Here is a 17,431-nt window from a genome sequence, read left to right as displayed (position 1 = left end):
TTTTTTTGTATTGAATATGGTTTTCCAGGCATATATTCATGTATCAACGGCTTACTCTAATTGCAATAGACTTCAAGTGGAAGAAAAACTATATCCTTTAGCAACACCCTTAGAAAACTTGGAAAAATTTCTCAACACTATGGATGATGAAGAAATAGAGAAATGTACTTATCGGTGAGTTTCTTGAACTTATTTATTTAAAAAATGCTTTCGGTGTGTCCAGTACCGTAACAGATTAGATTTTTTTCTTGGGAAGTAAGCATTAATAGCTACTTGGGTCCCCGTAGAAAAATATGAAGTTGGGCCTCCTAGAAAAATATGAAATAGAGATTTGGACCCAGAGGAAAATATGAAATATAAAATGTGGGACACCTAGAATTTAAAAGCTTAATAAACATTATTACAACTTCTAGGAATCCCAGTTGGCATTTTACTAAAATAGGGTTCAGAGCTTATTCCATAATGGTCTTCGCAAAATTCGCGCATTGCTACACAGTGCTAATAATGCAATGAACAGTTATAACTGCAATAACAACTATTGCAAACCTACTACACAAATTCTGCTTGCTTTGAAGCAAATTGTTATAGAATGAGGCCCCAGATTAAATTTGTGCTTCATCTAAGGAAATTTATTTTGTTTAGATGATGGGGCAGCAGGAGTAACTTACATTATTGTTAGTTCTTTTGTAACGGTGTGGGTACTCCATCTTAGGGTTTACAAATTGATTCAGTGAGATCCCAACTTGAAGCCTGAAGAAATATTTACTATTTTTGCAGCTATTAATAGCAGAAATTGTTCTGAAATGTGTCCAGATTATATTTTTGATTGAGTACTTTATCTTTCTAAGTGAATCTATTTGATGATTCAGTTATACAATCATTTCATATCGTATCATATGGAACAAGAAGTGGGCCCCGCTTGATTGTATGGGAGCTTAAATCAGAGGAAAGTTACCCTCTACCATGGACGCCGACTACATGGGTGCTCCGGAGTTCCGGCTCCGCACCCACAAGATTTTTAGTTTGGACCCAGGTTTGAATCCGTTTCTCTTGCGTTTAAATCAGCTGTGTTACTGACTGAGCTAGGGCAGCCTCAACTTTCATTATAGTACTTTATCACCACACAGGCCTTTGTGACAGTGTTCATAAAAGATTTTAAGTAAAAATAAATCAATCAAACATCGAGACTTCCCTGAAAACATATAGGCTAACACGATCCGCCATTGATATGTACCCACATAAATTTTGGAAAGTCGGCGCCGTTTCCCCCTATCACCATAGGTTACGGGATATTATCTTTCTTTTACAAATACACGTTTTCTTTTACATCGTTCTATACCAGTACAACGTTTAAAATAGGCTGTTATTTATTTTTTCGGGTAAGGGGGAGTTTATCTAAACAGTTTATTTTCTCTCACACATAAATACTAAAATCTTTTTATATTTTTATATATATAAAAAATAAAAAAAAAAAAAAAATAAATACTAAAAAAAAAAAAAGTTTTTCATGTACGTTAAAGGTGCTTTTGGTATCTGGGATATATTTCAAGCAAATACTAACGAAGTTAGAGTACAAGAGATTCAAAGTTTGATATTTAAAAAAAAAAAAAAAACTCTTTATTGTTTGAAACTGCTTAGAAAGCGTCACTTGCAATCAGCAGACATATTTACATGCTTTTCAATAGACATAAATATCATAATACCGTGTATATACACAAAAGTTTGCTTGTTTGATTCAAGCTTAGCTTCCCGTGCAGCAGGAAGGTTATATGTCAGCTCTTGTCAATCTACTGATAGATGAAGGTCTTCCAACTCATCTCCACAAGCATCTATCTTGGACAGATTTTTCCAGATTACTCCAGGTTTCCTGATTTCGTCACACCATTATGTATGGGGATGTTTTCTAGACAGTTCCTTGTCTGTTGATATCTTTTCAAGAATTGCTATTATCAGTCGTTCATTATTTCTTCTCATAATATGTCAAGCGCATTACCACTTGCGCACCTTTATTTTCATGATAATATCCGTCACTCTGTCATCTTTCTGATCCACGCGATTATTTTTCCCATCTTTCTGGGTAATTTCTAACATACATCACTTGATACTTCCTGGGATTACACAGGAACTAGTAAATATTCATGTTTCAGAATCCCCCGGTACCGAAGCAATGAACTCTGTAAAGAAAGTTTGATTATAGGGATATATTTTTAAGCACTAAGCATTAATGACAATATTAGATGACTTTTAAAATCATTTCATTTCTTTGTTAAAAATTTAAAAATGACTACATCATTTTTCCCTTTCATATAACAGTCAGTATATATATTTTTCAAGATTTATGACACCACACACCAAGTGTTTTATCTTCAAAGATAAGTTTTTGATAGTAAAGTAGAATTACCATTGATCTTATAATCCAGTGAAAAATATGTGACAGGTCAAAGACCATAAACATATCAAGACTAGAGGGAGTACTGTACTTTCTTGCTAAACTTAGGATGCTATCTGAAAAGAAGTCACATGACTGAGAAGCATGTGCACAATTGGAGGTAGTAAGTTGATTCTCGTTGTACATCAATAGACCTTCTTTGATTTAAAAAATGTACGGTACTTTGTTCTTTTAAAATAATTCTGATTTGGACTTTATTCCCTACTTTTATCTTCAATTTGCCACAACGGGACTATGCTCTTTCAACATTTCTGCTAGATTGAATTAGATTGGATTAGACTTTATGGTCCCATTGAACAACGAGACTTGAGACGTGAACATATCTCTTAACATGGGTTTCGAACCACGTGAGCTCCTGCCTGGAATCGAATCCGGATCTCCCGCTCGAAAACGCGTACACTAATCACATAACTACGAAGGAGCTCTCATTTTCATTAGATTTACTTCTTTTCAGTTCAAGATGTTCTTACGATAAGTAATTATTTGTTCAAGTAGAATAAAACAAATCATTATAATTTTACCAGTGTACAGAGTGACCCGTAATTATGTATATGATGTTTGGCTGACTGTAATATTTGTAATTACGGGCAAAACGTTTCGATATGGTAACGTTGTGTAGTCTGAGAGTGGCAATAACGGTTGCTGAAGTGAGAACCGCTAGTTTATGCCAGATAATGGTAGAACGGTTGTCTCGGGAACAGCGTCTGCGTTGTGTTCGTTGTTATTTCGCAACAAACAATTACACGGAGGTGAGACATGGTATAGGAGTTGAGTGTGGAGGAAATGGCTCTTCTGTGTTAACAATAGCAAGAATAATAAATCTGACGCCACTGGTAGCTTCACTACACGAAGCTATTTAGAAGCTATCAATACGGATAGCACTAGGGATCTGTTAAGCTGCTTGTGACACGTTGCCTTTCTTCTCCATGTATGTATCATTGGATGGTGCATTGTTGGACTATGCCATAGAGAACAGAAATTGAAGTTTTTGTAAGGAAATAGATTAGAGTAATGTGTTTATGGGTTCAATTGTATGTTCCAAGTTATGTTGCTAGTTTCATTACCGCATATACATAATGATGGGCCACTCTGCACGTTGAAATTGACTATCTTAATGCTAGAAATGTGACAATAAGGACTAAACTACTATTTTAAGATAATGTGTTAAAGAATGACCTTTCTCAAGAAATGACCAGCTAGTTGGTTTAGAACAATGTAAACTTAGTCTCTTGTTTCCATTCCAGAATATACGGTGGGAGACCAAACTCGTACACATATACGAAAGCACTTGCTGAACATCTTGTAAGTTCATTTTCTGGATCTCTTCCAGTGGCCATATTTAGACCTTCAATCGGTAAGAAATACTGTAATCACCATAACATGATCTTTAAGAGTATAATTCTAATCTGAAACGATTTTAGAAAAACTAAGTCAGTTGTGAGATGTGATATATTTTGTGACGATATAAACTTAGTTTCAGCACCTTAAAAATAGCATTCTAATAGCGTTCTTTCATTATTTACTTTAGTTTAGATTCAGATTAAAAATTAAATGTTCTTTTTATTATCTTGGTTAAGGTGCTTAGGAGGAAGTTCATAATCGAAGTTCATAATCGAGGTGCTCTCGTTATAATATAACGCCTCCAATTTTAATTAGAACTAATAACAGATAGAAACGTGCTGTTTGTTTTAAAATACAAAAGCACTCGTCAACGAGTGACAAAGATGGCAACACCGAACGGCACACAGAACTTTAGCGGTAGCGGTGACAGTGATGACTATTTTTTATACTTACTATACTCGCCAATTTCTCCATTTGCGTGAAATTTATCACTAGTTGAGTGAGACGTGTGATGATGGTTTCATGGATGTGTCTAATGTGCGTTCGTGGGTGCGATAGTTCAAAGAAGGCAGAACGTCGTGTGATAAACCAAGAGAATCAAGGCCTCACTCAAGCCGGTCTAGCGACAGTGTCGCAGCTCCCACGGAAATGCCAACTCTGGAAGCGACATGTTTCACACTCATTCTGCGATCCTCCAAAGCAATTTTTTCCACTTGTTCGATCACGTCATCAGGACGTATTTTGTCGTTTATTGGCATGTTAATACGCATCTTTTCCGCATTATTAGAATTCGTTCTTTTCGACACATTGTATTGCACAATGTCTTCACCTTTGCTTTTGCTTGGACTGATTGCGTGTATTTTGTTTGTAACTTTACCCTTTTCGAAATTCAAGAATTGACTCCACAAACTACAGCCCACAATGTGCCTTATCCTGTATGGGTACCACCTTGAGTTAGTTGACAATGTCAATACTAGTGAGGATTTTCGCCGGAACAAAACTAATCTTTCCTCCTTCTGGTCACCCCTTCTAAAAAAATTGTATTCACAAAAAAGACAGTTACAACGTTATTGGCTTTTCTGTTCCCTTCACAGTTATCTGCCATGTTGTTCTATTCTCTTCACTTGATTTCAATCCTCGATATTTGTATTCCATTCAATTCATCTTCTTATTTTCTTTTCCATAATCAGACGGTGATGAATTCTAGATATTTCTAATTAGTAAGTAGCGAACACTTTACTTTCACTTAATACACATTGTAATATGCGACAACTTCTTCGCAGTTCAAGTGACTATTGCATGTATCTTTATGAGCTCCCGAACTCGATTCTCGCTGGAGAGCATTGAACATACTACCTTGGCTCCGATTCCATCTATCCTACATAGTATCACTCGTAATAAATGAAGTAGATACAATTGAATAATTATAATTTCTACGTTGTCTCAAACTGAACTTGAAAAATTCTATTTTTGATAAATTGATCAGCTTTGCATGCGCCAAGTGGCATCTAACATTAGCAAGTATATTTTGTGCTTTATTTATAACATAGCAACCAATTCCAGTGACTGCAACATGGAAGGACCCATTTCCAGGATGGATAACCAACTTGAATGGTCCAACAGGGGTGATGACTGCTGCATACACTGGTCTCGCTCAATCTCTTAATGTCCACAAGAAGTTGAAAAGTGACTTGGTTCCTGTTGATCTATGTATCAATTGTATGATAACTATTGCTTGGAGTCTTTCAGAAAAGAGGTAAGCAACACAAGCAACACAGATGGCACAATTAATATTTTGAAAGTGATGATTTCTAAAGGTATATAGCGTCAGAAATTCAGAGAAATTCTTGATTTGCCAATTCAATTCTAATAATATGTGATTTTGAAAATAATACTTCTAACCCAAGCCACTAGAAGGGTACGCTGTCCCTTGGGCATTGGTTGCACTAAATTTGTGGTTTAATTCATTATTTGACGGTCTAAGCGCAGTGTATAAATCAAATATGTTAAGACGAACAATATAAGACATTAATGTAGAATAAATGCGTATGCTAGAAAACAATATATATATATATATTGGTTTGAAGAGACGTTAAGGATTTTTTATTTATTTATTTTTGATGCAGAGAAGGCTGAGTTGTACTTTTGTAAATTAAATTTGATTATGAAAGATGAAATTAACAGAGCGTACACGCCATGATCACTAGCATAGATTTAAGTTGATGAATGCTTGCTAGTTCTCTTGTTACTGGACAACTCGAGACTGATGACGGCTGGAGGAAATCACAGTGTTAGTGTAGAAATCAGATAAGGCACTAAAATGAAAACAAATGAGGAAGATGATCAGGTATTAGATACAAATGAAAGGTATCGTGCTTGTCAGCGGCAAGATGGTTAGCCTTTACATACAGCGTGAAGAGTACATATACATAGGGCGTAGCGAAAAATCATTATATATATATATATATATATATATATATATATATATATATATATATATATATAACACAATAGTGCTGAAAAGTTGTCAATTGATATTGATAAAATACTGTAAAAACTTTCGTCGCTGAAATCGAATATGTTCCGGTGGCGAATCGCCCCCCAAAAGTTGTCTTTATAGAGTATGCAAACCCACTGTAGTTACCACTCTTGTGTTCCCTCCACATACCATATCAACGATTCCCCTATCACATATTCTGCTAGTCACAATGATCTTGGTGTCATCTTTGATTCAAAACTCACATTCTCTGACCACATTTCCTCAATACTAAAGAATTCAATGCGCATGTTGGGACTTCTTTATCGATTCACCGAACTACGCACTGTTTCTTCATTAGCAACTTTTTATAAGACTTTAATAGCGCCCAAGATCGAATACTGCTCTCCCATATGGGCCATGGCAGCACCTACACATCTCTCCAGACTTGATTCTGTTCTCAATTTCTTCATTGCTATAGTCCGTTTTCGTGTTCCAGCACTTCGAATATTATCTAAGAAGTAGCTCTTGCGACATCTTAATATTCAGACTTCTGAAGTACGCAGAATTATCTCTGACCTGAAATATCTACATAAAATAGTTAATGGAAGCTTAAGATCGGAAATATTACTTCAGGAACTATCCTTACGTGTCCCTCCCGCATCACCCGGAATACCCACCTATTCCATCTTGCCCGTCCTAGGTTGGCTGTTATACAGAGGTCTCTTTTTTATAGAATACCAAACTGTTATAATCAATTAACAACTGATGTGGACATTTTTTCGAGCTACCCAGTGTTTGAAAGAGCAATTAAACGAGTTTTGACGGGATAGTTTTACTTTTACACTCTTTTTTTATGTTATTGTTATTGCTGTCTTGTTTTTTTCTTTCTTTTGTTAGCATGTCCCTGTGTAAAATGGCAAAGTTATGCTGTATCTGGGAATTTGTTCAATAAATAAATAAATAAATGAACAAAAGTATTGCCAGTATTTCTTAACTTAAGCAGTCTATAAAACTTAAGAAATAGTTTCTAGTGATTTAGACAGATTTGGAACCATAAAATAGCCCATTTTAGCAAACCAAAGTATTGTACTCATATTCTGTACTTGTGTTTTCATGTAAGGTTCTAGCCATGAATTAATATGCATAGAAATGTTTTCGTTGTTCATTATAACTTTTCCTTCAACATGTTTCCTCTTAAAAATTCTCGTACTGCGTTATACAGCTTACCTTCCTGTCCTACGTAAGAATTCAATTTGGACTAGTCCAATTGATAGTAGCAATATTTGAAAAAAAAAAAAAGAAACAATGTTAGTATTCGATAGCTTTGTTCGAGTATGGAAGACGATATTTTCAAGGTCATTTTGTAGTGTTATCATTGCGTTTCAGCGTTTTCTTCGTTATGCGTAGTCGGTAGATGTATAGACAGTTTGTTTATGTACTATAAATTAAATTTAACATAATTGTTAAGTATAAACAGTTTGTTTGTATACTGTAAATTAAACTTTATGTAGTGTGTGAGAGATCTGTATTTTATATCAATATTGAAATTCTAACCATGCCGAAGATAAGAACAAGATCAAGAACGACTTCCTCCGTGTTTGGACATTTAGCTATCTTCAGGTGTATAGTTGTCCATAAAATGAGATGAAATGAAGCATTATTTTCATTAGGTAGAGCTTGAAAAGTATGAGAAAGGGTATGATCCTTATGTAAAGGAGGTGGCGTGAGACGTTGTTCACAAGGGAACATCTTATATTGATAGTAGCATTGTCCAATGAAACCATGCGCAATCGATAGAGGAGTGAAGAAAAGTGAGAAATCCGAAGTTTTACGGGCCGACACCCAGAAACACAGGAGGTACAGAGGAAAGAAGGATCTTGAATCATGTGAAGATAGCAATGCAAAAGATACACTGACACAGAAAGAAGTTCAAAATAATTAAAGTAATCAAAATGACATTAACACAACAGCATAGCAAGCAAACATTGTACCCACAGACATGCTCAATAACATCATATGTAATACAGTGTTGCCAACTAAGCACAAAACGAAATTTTGTAAGTGGCACGTAACACAAATTATAAGATCTAGCAAATCTAACTATTAGTAGAACCACACCTCTAATGCCTTGATGCGAACATTTGAGGATAGGCCTATATCAATTCCTATATGCATCTTCGATGTAGAAGGGTCATACAGTACACGATTCGAACTATTTGAAACCAAAATATGATACCACAAACAATAATATAATCACTGAAGTGCGAAAATAAGGGATGAAGCACAATGTCGAAGCAGTTTTGCCCAAGCAGAAAATCAGAACAGTATCAAACACAACACACAAAACTGAAATGATGGATGCGCTTGGATTGACAATTGATCAGCAGGCTCACTTTTCTGATGCATATAATATTGTGCAGTCGCCCCTTGTCGGTTTGAAAGCTCAGATATTGCATTCACAAATAACGTGATTGGGGATGTCAGAACCGACAAGTGTCGCCCAGGATTTTCAAACATAGAACTAAACAAAATATGAGGTACGGGATCCAACCTGGGTTGCATTTAAATAAATTTCAACACGTACAAAAGAAACAGACTGTGATGTAAAAGGGGATGGAAAAGGGGTAAGAAGGGAGTCACTTTCGGGATAAGTTAATCTACTTGCACTTACTTGCGGGTTTGATGGTTTCCTTCTCGACGACTCCTCCAGTGGGCTGATGTCCAACCATCTCTCTGCTTGGCTGGCCGTTCATCCAAGTAACCAAGGTTAAGGGTCGGCGAAACCCGGACTGAGAAACCAACTTTACGAGGACCGCGATTTTAGTTAAATTTAAAACTTCTTTTCAAAAAGCTATACATTGTCGTAGAGGGCTATCTGGCATTAGCCGAAACGAAGGTGCTCTATAAGATATAGCAAGGCTATCAATCGTAAATTTCAAAATGAAGCTCGCGGTCTACATTCTAACTCGTCTCTCGTTCCATGTCGACTGTCCCTTCCAAAGGTCTTTCAATCGATTTTGTATGGCGTTCCTTCCGGGTTCATATCCTGGGTTATTCACTCTGATTGCGTCTCGATGAAAAAAGTGCATGTTTGTAGATTAACCAAGGTAAGGTGATGATAGGAATGCGGACGGGGAAGCAATCTGTTATTTTATTAATTGAGAAATTACAAACGTAAGAAGTAAATGACAGACAGCAAAGGCAAACAAACTTAGAAAAAAAAGTCGAAAGGTGATTTAACTTAAAACGAATTGTTATTCTTTTCACTGTAATGTTCTTTTAAAATAAAATGTCCCATTGTTCAAAATAAGATACTTTGCCATGTGTCCAAATACACATATCTTCAAAATATTGTGTCACCTCACACATTATTGGTTGTCAGTTTTGCAGTGTTGCTGTTGATAAAGCGCTCCGCAGTATGTTGGTCCTTACAAGGAGAGGGCAGCTTGAGAACTTTACACTGTATTCAGTTGGCAACACTGCATTACATGATATGTTATTGAACATGTCTGTGGGTACAATGTTTGCTTACTATACTGTTGTGTTAATGTCATTTTGATTACTTTAATCATTTTGAAGTTCTTTCTGTGTCAGTGTATCTTTTACATTGCTATCTTCACATCATTCTATATCCTTCTTTTCCTTGTATCTCCTCTGTTTCTAAGTTTAGGCCCATAAAATTTTGGATTTCTCGCTTTTCTTCACTAGTCTATCGATTGCGCATAGTTTGATTGGACAATGCAACTATCAATATAAGATCTTCCCTTGTCAGTGCGTGAAATCTGTTTCGGTCAAAGATTCAATTCCTACTGTGTCGTTGGAACGTATAGTTTAGCTTCTACTTGCCTTGCACGGAAATTACAAGAAGTTTGTCAAATCTGAGAACAAAATAAAAGATTCTGCTAGTTTCCAGAAAAAAAAAGATATATTTTAACAAGATTGCGCGAAGTTCTTTGATGTATGTTCCTGTAAATGTCATGAACTTCCCATGTGCTCATGTGAATTAAGAAAGAAAGTACCTAGAAAAAAGTGGACATTTCTGCGAGATCAAAGAACAACACGAGTAAGCAGAATAGGGGGAGTGGACTACGAGGAAACTTTAAAACTAATCGCACGCACTAAAGGAAATCAAGAGAGACCACACGCCAACAGTCTTCTTACATATTACAAACGAGTACTTCTAATGAATTCCAGACATCATCTAGTAATTAGGATGAGTCAAGTTTTGATGATTGCTTTTTCGAAACAACAGGATATTACAGAAAAAGAAAGCAGCAACGACATGGCCTCTCCTTATGATGGCAGACTGATTTGGAACACATCTGATCGTGCAACTGAATCGATAGCAGGAGCTTCGTTGCAATTTTGTTTGGAATGATTGGTCCAGAGCATGCTGGCCAGGGAATAGACCGCTCAAAAATCCGTCGAGAAAGGGAAAAGGTACGAGAAAACTAAGTACTAATAACCAAAGGAAAGGTTCTTATAGACTTGTACTTTGATGGTCGTAAAGACCAAACTCTTTGCAGGAAAGAGACTGGAAGTCGCTGGCACACCGAAACAATTGTGGAGGAGCATATAGCAACAGAAAGGCAACGTCAGTGAGATTATATTGGCCACGTCACTCCTCTTTCTGACAAGGCATAGCATATATCACAAAGTTTACTCACGGCTTGAACTACAAAACATTTCTACAGATGACCTCTGTGTTGTAAGCTGCGATGGAACAAACAGCAATACATATATTAATGATGGGAACCTTCGTCGATTGGAAACAACTCTCAATAGGCCACTAAAGTGGTACGTGTGTCTTTTACGTGCTAATGAGCTACTTTTGCATTATCTATTAAAGAATTTACACGCCCCAACTATAGGGCCGAATTCGTAGAGAAGTACTGTTAGGAAATTACTAGAAACATGCGAAAACTTGCCTGTTGTTAATTTTAGTCCTATAGGTAGTGACGTTCGTGAAGTACGAGTGGAAAAGCTTAGTACTAATCAGAAATATCTTTGATTTATATGTCAAACAATGATAAAGGGTGAGTGTTCTCCACAAATTGCTACCTTACTTCCTGATACTATGTCTTATACACGATAGTTAACCACAGTAAATCGTTTCTTGCGACTATGTGGCTACGTTGAACCCTTCGGAAGTCTTCCAGACCTTTTTCGAGTTTGTTGTGAAAGGATACGTTGAACGTTGGTTTTCAGTAAAAAGATACTCTACTTGTAAAGTAACGATGGAGCTAAATACATGTGGCTAGTAATAACTTCTTCAAGATACCTACCACAAAAGGTGCGGCAATTGGTTCCAAAAGTAATAAAAAATAACTGTTATTTCTCTGATCTAGAGAATATATTGCTTTCTATGGTTGACGATGAAATACTCCAGGAAAGAGGCCTAGAGAAAGATAATCAGCACAAGGGGAAAGGCTAGGAACGACAAGAGTAGAGATAATGACAGTAGCAACAGTATGAAGACGAAATGAGGAAGACCAGCTAAAGTAGGCGAGTCACATGTAAAAAGAAAAATATTTGCAACCGAATCTCAAGTTCAATGCAAACGATTACAGGGACCTTATTAATTGGAAATCAGCTCCTCTAGCGCTGTTACTGTTTACAAACAAAGAACTGAAACCTTCAATACTAAAAGTGAAAATCCAGGCATAAAAGAGCTCTGAAATAGTCCTAGCGCATCCAGAATACAGAACGCTGCGTGAGAACAGAAGTATCTGCAGCAGTTTGTGGCAGAGATGCCGGAGATGGTCTTTCAGACTTAAACTAAACTTAAGATCTGTAAACACAAAAGTAGAAACGAAGGCAAACTACGCTCTGCAATGAAACAAAGATCTAATTTTGAACACGCGTGTATGGATAGTAGGGTGGGCATGGGAGGGACCCGACATGCACCCATGTCTTCGTCGTGGGTCCTGGGTTGTTTCACCAAAACAAGCAGAGAGATAAAAAAAATAAGTATTTTGTATTAAGTAGATTGTTATTTTGACCATTGTGAGCTATTGTGTGATTTGAAATGTGCCTAAATCATGCAGAAAATATTTCTTAAATTTTATAGACTGCTTAATTTAAGAAATATAGGTAATACTTTTGTTCATTTACCATAGAAATACAAAAGAGTGATTTGCACAGCGGGTTTGCATACTCTATAAACACTTAAAATCTTCTTTGGGGATTCACCACCGGAGGATATTCGATTTCAGCGATGAAATGTTTACAGTATTTTATCAATATCAATCGGGAACTTTTCCGCTATTTCGTTTTCGGTATATAAAAAAGTTATTTTTCGCTCCACTCCAATATGCAATTACATACAAGTACTTATACGGAAAGCCAGTTTCAGTATCGACTATCCAGAAAATATATAAAAAAAACTGGTAGCTGAGAAATTATGTATTTCAGGTGAATAACATTATTATGACGTTGATTGAGGAAAGGCAAATCAATGCGTTTATGTCGCATATGGTACTCGTATACAATATTGAACTCGAGTGGCATTGCATTCCATGATTGACAAGTTGCACCAAATACTCTGTCCAAACGTTAAGATAAGTCTCAGGAACATTTTGTAACATTGGGGGATTTTAACCTCAGGTAGTGCCAGTTAGGCAATGAACAAGATTTAGCCGAAGATTACTCTTCTGTGTTATTTTATGTGACTGGAGTTTCCAATTTAGTTTAGAGTAAAAAATAACTGTTATACATATGACCATAGATTTGATAGAAGCGACTAGTTTTGAAGGGTAACTTGGCATAAACCTTAGAGCGGCATTTAGGGCTAAACGTTTTAGCAGTATTGTTATTGCCATGGTCGTGCATGATCTTGTCAAGATACGTATCAGCCATATACTGAAATACAAGTAAGTACACATTTTGCTTGGGGTTTTAGTCAGAAACGTATGGCGTATAAAGGTCTGAGCTCAGAGTAGAATCCTCTGGAGCGCAAAAAATATAAAAATAGGGTATGATATACCAGCTTCTATATAGAACTATCCGATACAATTAATTGAAATGGTATGTGAACCGGACATAGTAGATCGGAAGAGTTAGGTTTTAACTTTTTAATTAGCCCATTAAGGCAAACTTTATCAAAATCTGTTTGAGATACATTAACAGAGGGAAGATGAAAAGGCTTTGTAGTATTGACTGGTGATTAACCCAAGAAGACCAAATAATTAACAGTTAGTTGAAAACCAGCTTGGTGTATGTGCAACAAGTTATTTCCCTCAATATGGAAATAAGGTATCAGAATAAGGAATTTCTTAAACAGCTTGCTAACGATTATATATATATATATATAGGCAATAAGAAGTTACATTATGTGTTGAGTTAGACTTAAGTACATGCACATTTTAAAAACTTTCCAATCCAAAAGATAAAATCCTGTACAGAAAATAAAGTTGTAGAACGCAACAAGCAACTTAAGACAAGGATGGAGACTCCTTTATCAGCTAATAGGAAAATGATTGTGCCTGGTACGGTATTTGATATTTTATTACATGTGCGTTGAGTTCAGGCGTAGTGGTCGGCTCTGTAAGAGGATATTCGGGACCAATGACGTACGAGAATGAGAATTATAAGGCTATGATAGTATGAAAGTCTTTATGTTCGCGAGAATGGCAGGTAGGAAGACGTAATTGTGTCGCAAACCATGAATATTTTTTGATATTATTTTGTCGATAATAATATTTTGAAGAAATGTTAATCAAAGCGGCAAAGTTGAAGTCGCAGAAAAGTACCTGGTTTTATAGCTGTTTCGTGGCAAACTAAGATATTTTCTTCTAGAATCGTTTTGTGTTGTTGAAATGATCCTTAATTAACAAACAGTAAATCATAATGAATATTGCCATATTGATTTTAAACTGCTGTTTCGATAGGAGCGATGTGAAAGTGAAGGAAATAACCTCAGTGTGCTACAGTCTAGAATATGCAGAATTTTATTAGCATACAGTCTGGCATATATCCGTCTGCTGAAATACACAATAGACTTTTGTAAAAAAAAAAGCTCGTAAAAGAAATAGAAAATCATATTAAAAATCTATGTTCCTTTATCGTCATTTCGAGAGCAACATTTAAACTTGGTGTTTCGATGCGCAACGAACAAATAATATAAGAAATGGGTTGATAATTACAAAATAACACTATTCACTTATAATCACGTTCAATCAATTTCAAACATCATATACCAACATGCTTTCTACAACAAACTATTCTCTACGGTGGTTGGTTTACTAGCATTTTCAAACTAAGATGAACGTGCCCTTTTAAATGCACGTTTTATAATGCCAGTTTAGTTCGAATGAGATGATTCATAATAGGTGTTCTTAAATCATTTTTCCACAGTATATTTATATGATGACGAAGTACTATGACGAACTCTTGATATTTGCCAGCCAGCTTTTAGCGAGAAGAAAATTGAAACAATGAATTCGCCATTTTCTAGATTTCCACTCGCTGATCCATAATGGATATGGTGCAGTGTTTGAATTGTGCAATTTTATTTTATGAGATAGGTTTAGAAAATTAATTATATTGGAAGGAAAGACATACTGTACGTTAGAATCGTCTTAAATATTTCATAATTTCTTGAATTCCCTTAAGTTTTAATATATATGTCCATATTCCTTCTATTTATGTTTATACGTTACTTATTTGTAGAGATATGTAATAAGAATAAAGCAGAAACGTTTCCTACTATGAAAACAATGAAAAATATGTTTACAATATTATTTCTTTCTTTTCTTCTAGAAACACCGAAATGAAAATATATAATTTTACTTCAGGTAAAGTTAATCCCATTACATGGGGAAAAGTGCATAACACTTCGTACAACTACGTTCTGCAGAATCCTTTCCTGAATACCTTTTGGGTTCCTAATCAACAACTATTTGTGGAAAATATCTATGCTTATAAATTCTTCTTCGTATTATTACAATTATTTCCTGCCTATTTACTCGACGTGGTTGGGTCAATGTTCGGTAAAAAGAAAAGGTAAGTGTACACTTGTTCTTTTTTAAAGTTCTAATATCTTTCTATACAAAACGTGTTTAAAAGTTAGAAGTAATATTAAATATCAAAGCCCAATATTAGCATGTGCTGCAATAGGTGAACGCCTGCAATAGGTGGCGAGTTAGTGTACAATGTTGGACATTGCGGGAAATTCGATACAACAGTAAGTTAATTCGTGGTCTTTCCACTGAGTTAAATAAGATTTTACAAAACTTTCAACTCAGCCCAAGTAGATTTACCTAACTAAATATACTACACTAACGGACTATAAAGTTTCTAATTTTGAATATGTAGATTTGGTCAGTTCCAAATTGTAAACCACAGACAATTTATACATTTAAACTGATAAGCCGCTAGTATCTGACTAGACAAAACGTGGTGGTATAGTTTCTGCAAAATGTCTGTTTAGTAACTAGCTACATTAATACAAGCCCTTTTGTCTACTCTTTGTACCATAAGTTTATCAATATAGCAGTAATCACCAGCAACCATAAATCCGAGAGGAAAGCTTCTCACATATTCACGTACCCAGTCAGAACGATCTCTGGAATCACGAAGACGATAGAAGATGGCTTTCTTCTTATCATATTTCGACAAATACATTAATATTCCAATCCATAGTCGCTATAAACTTTCTCCTATTCGTACAATAGATTGTTAATCTTCCCCTCTGTATATATGGAACGAAACATATGAACGGTTCTTTATCAGATATAAATCTTACGCTATTATGCAATTTAAGGACATATCAGAACTTAATACTCCTACTATTGTTCTTTGAGACAGTTTATTATCACGTGGTATTAAGGAACGTACTTTACCAACACACTGCGCTCATGTTCGGTCCTTCGGTATCTATGATGATCGATTTTGGGAGGTCCAGCAGCTATGGGAGATTGAACACAGCATTGATTTCAATTTTGACACTTGAAATAGCTTTTATCGCACACTATTTTTCTCTCATTAAAAATAAAATTTGACCAAAGCAAATTATTTTTTAAATGGTATTGTTTCAGTTCCTTAATAAGATAATGTCTTTGATGAAAGCAATGATACATTGGCGAAAGTATAATACTAGTATTTATTAAAAATGATTTACTTTGGTTAGATTTTACTCTTTGAATTAAGGCAAGAAATTCCAAAACTACAATGAAAGATACTGTTTATTTATTTGGCTATAACTATAACTAAGTGCAGGAATATAGTTGTCCCAAAAGGTCGCAATTTACGGATACATGTGACCACTCACATACAAAATAGCCATCCTCCCTACAAGTCAACACTGAACACTTTGGAACTACCTACAATACCTCCTTGAGCGTATACCTGTGTGCTTCTATCTATCGATCTATTACACCTCGTTACTATAAATCTGAGACTATCTCCGGTAGCATTTATCTTAATAGCACATGTAGCAACTTCGAGAGACCTAAACATTCAACTGTTCAGGTAAGAAAAAGGCTATGTCATATAGACGCTGAATGTCTGTCCAGGGTATGGAGTCTGACATTTACTGCAGATCTTGGTGATTTTTGTTGTCTTTAAAACGATTGCAGGTCAGGCTGTGTGTCATCATGTAATATACGCACATGCTCAGTAGGAGTTATGCCTGACAGACCATAGTTGAAAACATTACCAAGTAGAGTATGTAGGATTGTTATGGCAATATGGAACAGAGAATGGTATGAACAAATTCACGAGTGCATCCCATTAGTTATACTTTCCTGATTAAAACCTAGACAAAAGATGAAGGAGATACATAGAGTGTTGTCTCCCTAACAAGAATGTCAGGTATTGGGTTTGTGTAGTGAGTTCGAACGCACATTGGACTTTAATCTCCTTATGTGTAGAATATACATTGTTGTTACTATGGCCGAGCAAAAACAACTCTCACCGGCGAATGTCACAGCCCTTTATTCGACTCGCCACATCAGGCTCTTCTGACATCGCCCATGACTTTTCAGAATGAGCAGATACCATAGGTGGTGGTTGTGCAAAACTTGAAGAGTTTTCTACCTCCAACCATCAACTTATAAGTATTAATGTGCTCATAATGGGGTCCATGGATGTCGCTGTCCAGCTAATTAGGTCTTCCTGAATTATCCTTCTGTCCGGATGTTCCTGAATGACTTGAAAGATGA

The 17,431-nt window shown here is 35.8% G+C and overlaps 1 protein-coding gene across 2 annotated transcripts in view; it reads left to right on the top strand.

Annotated features, from left to right (window-relative positions):
- The window catches only part of LOC145694872 (putative fatty acyl-CoA reductase CG5065), a 57,165-nt gene that overhangs the window by 22,980 nt on the left and 16,754 nt on the right, over nt 1–17,431 (top strand). For both annotated transcript variants that reach the window (XM_081771579.1, XM_081771577.1), the window contains exons 4-7: nt 29–174; nt 3,694–3,803; nt 5,354–5,546; nt 15,030–15,272. In XM_081771579.1, coding sequence (XP_081627705.1) covers nt 29–174; nt 3,694–3,803; nt 5,354–5,546; nt 15,030–15,272 — 692 coding nt within the window. The remainder of the gene's footprint in view (nt 1–28; nt 175–3,693; nt 3,804–5,353; nt 5,547–15,029; nt 15,273–17,431) is intronic.

This window comes from Thermobia domestica, chromosome 9 (genome assembly GCF_964235325.1).
Source record: "Thermobia domestica chromosome 9, izTheDome1.hap1.1, whole genome shotgun sequence".
NCBI lineage: Eukaryota > Metazoa > Arthropoda > Insecta > Zygentoma > Lepismatidae > Thermobia > Thermobia domestica.
Note: the sequence above shows the minus strand (reverse complement) of the source record. Positions and strands in the feature narration are given on the sequence as shown.